The sequence below is a fragment of the Nelumbo lutea genome, chromosome 5, assembly GCF_056320005.1.
Source record: "Nelumbo lutea isolate HS-2025 chromosome 5, American lotus-T2T, whole genome shotgun sequence".
NCBI lineage: Eukaryota > Viridiplantae > Streptophyta > Magnoliopsida > Proteales > Nelumbonaceae > Nelumbo > Nelumbo lutea.
In genome coordinates this window covers 82,450,276-82,459,175 of record NC_142688.1, presented here as the reverse complement: position 1 = coordinate 82,459,175, position 8,900 = coordinate 82,450,276, and the positions used below count along the sequence as shown (strand labels likewise).

Sequence of the window (8,900 nt, the reverse complement as noted above, 5' to 3'; positions counted from 1 at the left end):
ACAATTAATGGAAGTAGATTCGATGCAGGTCTGGCTTTCAATTTCACAAGAGTTTATATTCTGATCATCACATTTCTAAGAAAAATGGAACTGGAGAGTCCAACCAGAACCAAGTACTGTTCTTTTCAACTTGCCCACCTCAAGAAGAAGAAAGAGAATGATCGAGTAGAGGGAAGGAGCCTCATCAAGTCAAATTTTGAGATATTCTTCTCTGCTTTTTTTTACTCTACTGTCGCCGGCCGGTAACTTAAACTATATATTCTTCTTCCAAAGAAATCCAAGAGTCATTCATTCATGTAAGGTTCTGAATTTATGTTGGCCTGAGTTAGAATGGGGTTTTGGCGTCTTTTACCACCATCTAGTGTCTACAGATTCTCTCCCCCTTGACCACTTCTCTCCACAACTCACCAGAAACAACAAACAAACGAAATGAGTGCGCATTCTATATTCTCCCAGTAAAAACAAAACGAAAAGAAAGTGAGGACGTTAAAATATTATAACTGGTATATATTTGGAAGCTTGTTATTATTACAAAATCATTAAATCCTCACCTTCTTTCAGTTTCGATGCAGCACATATGTACTACGTGCACGCATATGCACAAACTTGCATGCAAAGGAAAAAACAATTTATCGGTGAAACTGCGATAGTAAAGATCTCTACTCTCTCCAGTATTTCTCCCGAGGGAAAAATTTGAGGAATTCGAATTTCTCCGGGATCTAAGCAAGAACATGAAATTCCCCCTCCTGAGTCCTGACATGGAAGAAGCTAACAAAGCATTAAAATTAACAATAACAACAATTCTCTTTCTCTACTCTAAATTTGCTTTTGCTAGTAGGGAGGGAGTTAATTTCTAGGTCTCTGTACTCATAATGGGGCTAACATGCTTCCCCCTTAAGGTAACACAGAGAGAGAGAGAGGGAGAGAGAGAGAGAGGGAGAGAGAGAGAGAGAGAGAGAGAGAGAGAGAGAGAGTTTTCCCCCTGCATGGCGAATCAGTTTAGTAGTCAGTATGAACATTGAGTCATTCTAGAATACTCTGGTTTTCCCTAGTAGCTTAAGATTCAGACTTTAATTGCAACTGAACATATGCACGAGTTGACAACGGAAGATGAGAATGCATACACTCCTACAGAAGTTTTAGGCTTTTGGCTCTTCACAATTGATGCTACTTCCATCAACCACCTGAACCACGAGTTTTCTTTTGCATCCTGAATAAAATGCCAGATTCATCAATAATTACTGATAGTATAGGTAGGGTTGATTCTGCAAGTGTGTGGAGATCAGGCAAATGCAGTTTGTCAACTTCACTGAGCTGATGCTAATGTAGAGAAAAAGAGGGGACTGAGATGGATTTATCACGAACGAACTCCATTGAAAAAACTTCACTAGTCATTACAGTGCTTTGATCAATTCTAACAACTAGTCCTTCATGTTAGATATCAAAATCCATGAACTCATGCACCCACTCCTGTAAACATACCAATAGAATACACAAAAAAAAAAAAAAAAAACAAAAAAAAAAAGAAATAAAACAAAGGGAAACCTACCACTTCTAGGTTCTTCATCGGTAGATCATGAAGAGACAGGTTCCTCCATCCACTTTTGTTGTTTCGGCATCTTAGACTCCTGGAATTGGAATTACCGAGTTAAGGAAGGTGATTGAATGGGAACCATTTCTCTTCAAGTCTGGTTTTCTTTAGTGGAAGCTGTACTGACTAATGGAGAAGACGAAGCTACAAGGTGAGGTTTATCGAGATATAGGGAAAAAGAAAGATCGAAATTATAAGAGATGACTGTTGGAAGAAGAATTGAAACCGGAGAGATCTGTCCATGCATTACTACCCCAGTACTGATCATTTCCTGGAATACCCAGAAACTGTCTTGATAAATTCAATCCATGATTTTCTTCCATCTTCACTGAAGCTAGCTGCGTAACCCCAGAGCCTGATGGCTTGGTCCGAAGCTGAGAGGCACCTCCAGCATACGCCGATGGTTCAGCACTTTCTCCCTCGAATGGGTATAACCCCGCGGGCGGCTCCAAACCGGTTAGAAAAGGGAATTGCTGCACTTGCTGCAACCGCCACTGCTCCGCACTTCCAGATGATAAAATGGAGCTACCGCCACCTGAATAACTTGCTATCTGGAAATCCATTTCAGTCCCACCACCGCCCCCTGCAGCCGATACCGGTGGATGGATTCCACTAAAATTTATGCCGATGTCAGGAGGAGCGTATTCAGTAAGATGATGTAAAGAGGAAATAAATGGTAATTGCAATGGTGGCGTTGGTTGTATGTGGCCTATTATATCCGTGGTGCAGCTATTTGCTGGGATTGCACTTGTTGAACCAGGACCAGTGTGACGTTCACCAGTCACAGGTGATTTTGAGCTGCTCCCTTTGCTTCTTTTGTTCCTTCGGCAGCCTCCACCGACAGGAACATTTCTCAGCGCACCCCCTCTAGTCCAGTACCGGCGGCAGGTCTTGCAGAAGTGGCGAGGCTGTGAGAGGCTGTAATTATTGAAGTAACAAAACTTGGTATTGGTGGATTCACATCGAGGGCACTTTAGGGCAGCCTCCGGCTGTGGCAGCTTGGCAAGTCGGGCTCGATCAGCCACCGAAGCAGGTCTAATCGAGCCCGAGCCCCCTCCTGCCGGAGGCGGCGGCGGTGGTGGAAGCTGGGGATTCTCAGTGCTACTTGCAGATTGATGATGATTTGGTTGCTGTAAAACACAAAAGCAAAAATCAAATATCTGGTATATTCAACAGGCACTAACAAAAGGGTAGGAATATTTGTCTTTAAAATTGCTTTTCTAGTGAAGAAGCTGCGAAAAAGAAATTGAAGAAACCTTACCTGCTGCCAGTTGGGTGGATAGAGAGGAACCGAAGAAAAAACCATCGTTTTAATTTGATCTTCTCTTTTGTAAAGGTTGATGGGTTTTCGGAGACGTGGTGGAGAATCACATCCAGAGAGTTGCAGAGAGGGGTGGGGGAAGGAGAAGGAAAGATAAAGGAGGGGTTTTTATTTATTTTGCTCTCTCTCTCTCTCTAAGATCAAGGAGGGGCTTTTATTTATTTTGTTTTCTTTCTCTCTCTCTGTGTTTTATTGATTTTTAGGGTTTTGAGCATGGAAAGTTTCTTAACCTATAAGGTTCTTTGTGATATTATGGTGCAATACTTGGGGAAAAAATAAGAGTTTTTGAGACTTCCAGCATGTAGAAAGAGAGAGAGAGAGCAAACGAGAGTCGTGAAACCCCTATTTCTCTCTCTCTCTCTATATAAATAAACAATATAATGAAAGAAAATAGAAAAATAATTGATTAATTAAGAGATAAAAGGGAAAGTGAGGCTAGCTAGCTTTTTATTTTATTTTTAAATATATATTCATGCATGCTAATTGCTATTGCTGTCATACTAATGGTAGAAAAGTTTAATACGCTGATTAAACCGAAGCGACCCAAACCCGATGGGAGAAGAATCGTGCCGGTCTGAGTCGTAGTGAAATGAAGAAATTCGCAGGCTTATTTCGTGTTTGTAGTGGTGGTTGGACAATATCCATATATTAACTTACCCAACACTAAAATAGAATCACTCTATGATTCTTATTTGCAAAGAAAAGGAATACATATTAATTAATTAAAAATGTTGATGCGGGAGTTCTCACGTGGAATAAAATGTGCTGCCTCTATTCACTCTATTGTATGTGTTGATAGCTTTTGGTTGGGCTAAATATATATAATTATATATTAAAGTTGAAAACTTTCGAGGCAATGGACTATGTCTCCAGCGTTCCTAAAAAATGTTATTACTCTGAGCTGTTGTTATTAGTAGATTTATTGCTTGTGGTGGGGCAATTTAGTACACGTGTGAGGTTCACTAGCTAGGTAACCTTGCTAATTGAGCCTGCAGTTATCGGATTTGAATTAGTACCTCCTTTGGATTGGAGCTTGGATGGATGCCAACTAATCATCTCAACCACTGCATCACCATTCGGTTTTAGGTAAGACAATGAACACTTAACCAAGCCTTCCATGTATAATGACTAAGCATATCAATGATCCATCCAATTACCATTCATGATTTGGCATGTATTTTTAAGACCAAAGCCTAACGGTTTGATTGGCCCGGCCGGATTTTTCAATAGCTATTAGCATCCTCGACGCCTATGCTTGGTTGGGGAGGAGGGTAAAGTGGGCTGGCGGACCCCAAAACCGTCAGATATGGCGGGAGAGAGATGCTCGTGGTCGCCAATGTATTGCTCAATGTACCAAGTCAGATCCTTGGTAGGGCCCCCAATAACTTCCTGTCGATGATACTCCATGAAAGCAATGGCATAGGGAATATAATTGGGGGGGGGGGGGGTCGGCCGTCGGTGAGAAAAGCAGAAGACCACTCTTCAACCCTCAATCTCATTGCCCAATTGCCCATTTCTACCCTCACCCATGTATTATTGATAGCTACACCCACACTTGTGTATTATCATCACAAAAAGGAGGTTAACCTGTTACCTGTTATATTTTCTATCTGATTTTATTTGTACACCTGGCACATATAATATAACATTTTCCACCATTAGTCCATCTCACCCTCTGTTTACATACATGCAAATTTCACCCATGTAATCCAAGTCCAGATCACCTGCCAACAGAATGCATTCCAACACCCTACCATCAAGATCTGTCTCATACAGGGCACACAGGTCCCATTTGTATGGTGGGCTACAGTTTTATAATAGGATGTACGGTGTCAGATCAAGTTGGTAGAATGTTGGAACTTGTTTTATTGGCACATGTATCCCAATCCCAATGCGGCCATTAGATTGAATGACCCAATCAATACAATCTCTGGTTTTGGATAATTAGCAAAAGAATTTTAAGTTTGTGTTTGTTTGCATCCCATACTTATTTGCACTCACTTGTATCAATTTTGCATCCAAAAAACTGATGAAAAATTTGTACCATCTCACCTCAGTTGTACCAATTTTCTATCATATAAGGTGGAGACTACGTCATCATGCTCTTACCCAATTCCATAAAAATAACCCTCTTCATACCTATTGTCTTTCATAAAAATCATACATCTTAGAATTTACACTCAACCTAGTTATTTGCATATATTCCCATGCTTTTACGTACACTAGTGCAAATGAAATTGTGCTGCAACCAAACTGAACCTAAGGCTTCATGTGCAATTTCATTTACACTGATGCAGGTTATTTTAGTGCAGATTCTGATTCATTTTTGTGTCAGATTCCTCCTTGTTTGGTTTATTTGTGTGGTAGATGAAGTAAAATAAAACCTGAAGCTAATTAATCAAAGTAAAGCCCAAAGCCAAAGTGAATCAGAATTTGCATTTTTTTTTTCATTTACACTTTCATGCATTTATACTGATGCACATTAGGCTGAGATTGAAAGGAATACAAATGCAAATATGTAGAGTGCAGAACCTTATATTTTGTATTATTTTGTATGTATTTATGCTGTACATATTTACATTTATACTCTTTCCAAACTGAGCATTACAAACAGATGGGGCAAAATTTTAAATCATTAACGTTGGCCAGGGTTGTCAGTGAAGCAAACTAGCTAGGTTGATTCATGAATGTAATTCAAGTTGAGCACAAATCGCATGAAGAAATAGATTCTCGATTTACTTGGTGGCTCTTCATTTTTAGGTTGTGTTTGGTTTGAAGAAAAATGGGAAAGTAAGGGAAAGGTAAGGAAACCTTTACAAATTTTATATAGGTTTTCCTACCTTTTCCTTTCTTTCCTTACCTTTTCCTTCAAACCAAATATAACCTTACTCTCAGAGGAATCTCATCACTTGGCCAAATTCACATTATCAGTGAATATAGTTCGTATGTCCTAACCAGTGCAATAATAAGTAATGGCCAGCCGGTCCTCTTATAAATAACAAGTGAGGAAGTCATGTGCATTGCACGTGGTGCACGTGATACTAAGAGTGGAAAGAAAAGATTAAAAAAAAAAAAAAAAGATGTAGATTTGGCATCCGCTTTATATAGTAATATACATGCATATATACCTCCTAAATAATTTATATATAAAAGTTTTAGTTTGTTGTTATTTTTATTTTTTTCTTTTCAATTCTTTTAACGGCCATGTGTTTGCACATATTTTTTGAGTATGATGTTCCAGGGACATGCACAATTCTTTTAACCGGTCAGGTGATCGGTTTCGATTTTTCTCAAAATCGGATTTTTGTCAAAAAAAACATTGATTTAGTTAATAAATCATTAATTTGAGAAGTTAAACTGTTCAAATTGTTTAATGGTTTTCAATTTAAAAATGTTTTTATTAAAATGGACTAATCATTCAATTCAAACAATCAGACCATTCAACCCAAGAACCGGACCCTGACCAATTCGTTGCCCGGTTTCTTTCTAGTCTTATTGTTTATACGTTAAAGCTTTTGTTAGAGTAAACTACCACCATTCCAAACTTGCTAGTTGCTACTAACTTACATAAGGCTGAAAAGTTAGGGATGGGCTCAGAACCCTGTCTCATTCTTTCAAACCCAAGGACGGATCTGGTCCAAATCCCACACCTTTGTTTTAATTAATTCGGTTACTTTTTATCTTAATAGCCCCGGCCCAAACCCTACTCGTAACTCGGTCATTTCGTTCTTGAAATAAGGCTGCCTGAGATTTTGTTATTGTAACTTGTAAGCTACTTTCACTTTTATCCAGTAGAGTTAACATATTACGTACGTAGCTACAAACATCATCAAAGTAATAACGCCTCCCACATGTACCCAATTCATACAATAATTAAAAAAAAAAAAAAAACCACATGACAAGCACGCAAAAGCAAAATTAATTTTGCTCTTCCTTTGTAAGGAAATAATACATTAGTTATCATCTTATTAATGTTATTATTTGTATTTTGTTGGTGAAGATGGGGTCATTGTAACTTAGGAGGAGAAGCTCTGAGGCGCGTCTGAAGATACTGTCTTTAGAACGTTATTTGCCCCCACTCAGTTTTACTGAGTTTGCTATTGGGTTACAGGCAAATTCGTTCCTACGATACAATAGAGCTTTGGGCGAGAATCTGCAACCAGCAAAGTTGAAGAGTCTCCAAAGAAACATTCTTTGAGACTGTAAGGAATTGTGTTTTTGGAGTCTGATTCATGCTCCTTAAATAACTTGTGAAGATGTACGAGGAAAATGTAGGTGCTGGTTTAGAGGAGGCACCTTGAACAGTCACAATTTCAACTATTGTGACTGTTTAAAAAGTTGTTATGTGCCTCTTGATCACACCCGATCGAATCGTGACCGTTGATCTCATCAATGGTGATCAATGGTCATCAACGTACCAAAACTAGAGCCTCCCATCGCAAGTCACGCGGGTGCGAGCAATGTGTGCCTCTAAAGCGCATCATTGCGCCACACACACGCGTGCACAGTATCGAATCCCCTTACTCTCCTCTACTAATTCTAAGGAGTGTAAATCATCTCCTATTGAAATATTGAAAACAAAACTTATAATTTTCCAATGTGAGACAAGTTCAAAAGTGGATTTTCGCAAGAGAAAAACTGATTTTTTCAAACAAGTGTACAGGTACAATTTCTCATATAATTGACCAATCAAACCCATTGGATTTAATCTCTTATGAACATATCTCTGTAGCGTTCGGCTAAACATTTTATAACTATATTTTTGTGCGTAAGTTCTCAAGAAGTTGAACCACGTGGAGGGCCTAATTAACTAGCTAGCACTAGCAATACATACATTTACGTGTAATTAACATGTGGTGAGTTACTAATTAAGTACTATAATTAACATGCTTAATTAATAATTCAAAGATCACTAAACAAGTGCAAAAGGCTTCTGGAGAATTGCTTTCACATATTTTAAATACTGATTTTTAAAGCAATCACTACTTGGGTACAGAGTTCAGTCAGGTTAAAGGGGTAAGGAGGGTCGACAAATATACAAAGAGAGAGAGAGAGATTTCTCGTATTCTTGAATCCCGTCCGAAGATCAGTCACTCACTCGTATGTCTTACGAAAAGTCAAGGATTTTGAACAATGCACTTGCTTTCTTTCGTTACTTTGTTTTTATTTTATTTGTGTGGAGCCTGTTCCAACTTCCAAGTTGCTACCTTTGCCGGATACATATAGAAAGATCGATCGATCCAAGTTCCAACCTGCTGGTATGGAAACAATATCGCAGCCCAAAAATGAGTTGGAAAACCGAAAACTATATATAAAGTGCAGTGCCAAGTTCGATGGTGTGGTCCACTGCCCAATAATCATGATATAGATTATGCCACATCAGCATCAGCTCCATACAGTCAACATTATTTCAAACATGGCATTTGAAAAGGGCAAAAAGAAATTGTTGGGACTTGGGACTGGGTTTGCGGACTGTCTGGTCCAATCCTACTCTCGTTACACTGATTTTAAGACGTCGACCAAGGTTGGTTGGGATCGTTTTGTGGGGTTACTCTTTAATTTTCAACCCGGACCAAGACTACCAACAACTTGACGCGATCGCTGGTGTTGTTGACTGTTGAATGGGAGATGAGAAAATTAATTCCTTGATGCTGGGTGCAATTTTTTTTAGCCCCAAACTTTATTCCAGGGGAGGTGCAGTCACTTTAAAATTTTATTAAAAGCATATCACTATAAAAAAGATATAGGGGAAGGGGGAGGATATAGCCCCTCTTGCCCCAAGCCCAAAGTATAAGGAACACTCTCTAAACCCTAAAATAAAAAATAAAAAAAAATAAAAGAAATCATCCCACAAAAAAGAAAAAAAAAAGAAAAAAACATTATATGTATTTGGGAATCGGTAAACTAGAGTTATCTTTGCGGATTAAAGATCTATTTTGTATGGATATTTGATTGATTGAGTAAAAATAAGCGTTTGAGGAATTATCT

The 8,900-nt window shown here is 38.7% G+C and overlaps 1 protein-coding gene across 2 annotated transcripts; it reads right to left on the bottom strand.

Annotated features, from left to right (window-relative positions):
• Window positions 1-500: 500 nt before the first annotated feature.
• Window positions 501-3,218, bottom strand: LOC148853112 (dof zinc finger protein DOF3.6-like). Of its 2 annotated transcripts, XR_016099011.1 has the most exons (3): window positions 2,853-3,037; window positions 1,550-2,721; window positions 501-753 (listed from the first exon to the last, which is right to left on the bottom strand). XR_016099011.1 is itself a non-coding variant. In XM_088943598.1 (2 exons), exons 1-2 carry the CDS (start codon window positions 2,895-2,897, stop codon window positions 1,783-1,785), a joined length of 984 nt encoding a protein of 327 aa, XP_088799724.1. In that variant the 5' UTR covers window positions 2,898-3,218; the 3' UTR covers window positions 1,354-1,782. The 2 variants fall into 2 exon arrangements, 1 of the variants encoding a protein (XP_088799724.1); XM_088943598.1 differs by lacking the exon at window positions 501-753 and having other exon boundaries at window positions 1,354-2,721; window positions 2,853-3,218.
• Window positions 3,219-8,900: the final 5,682 nt, after the last annotated feature.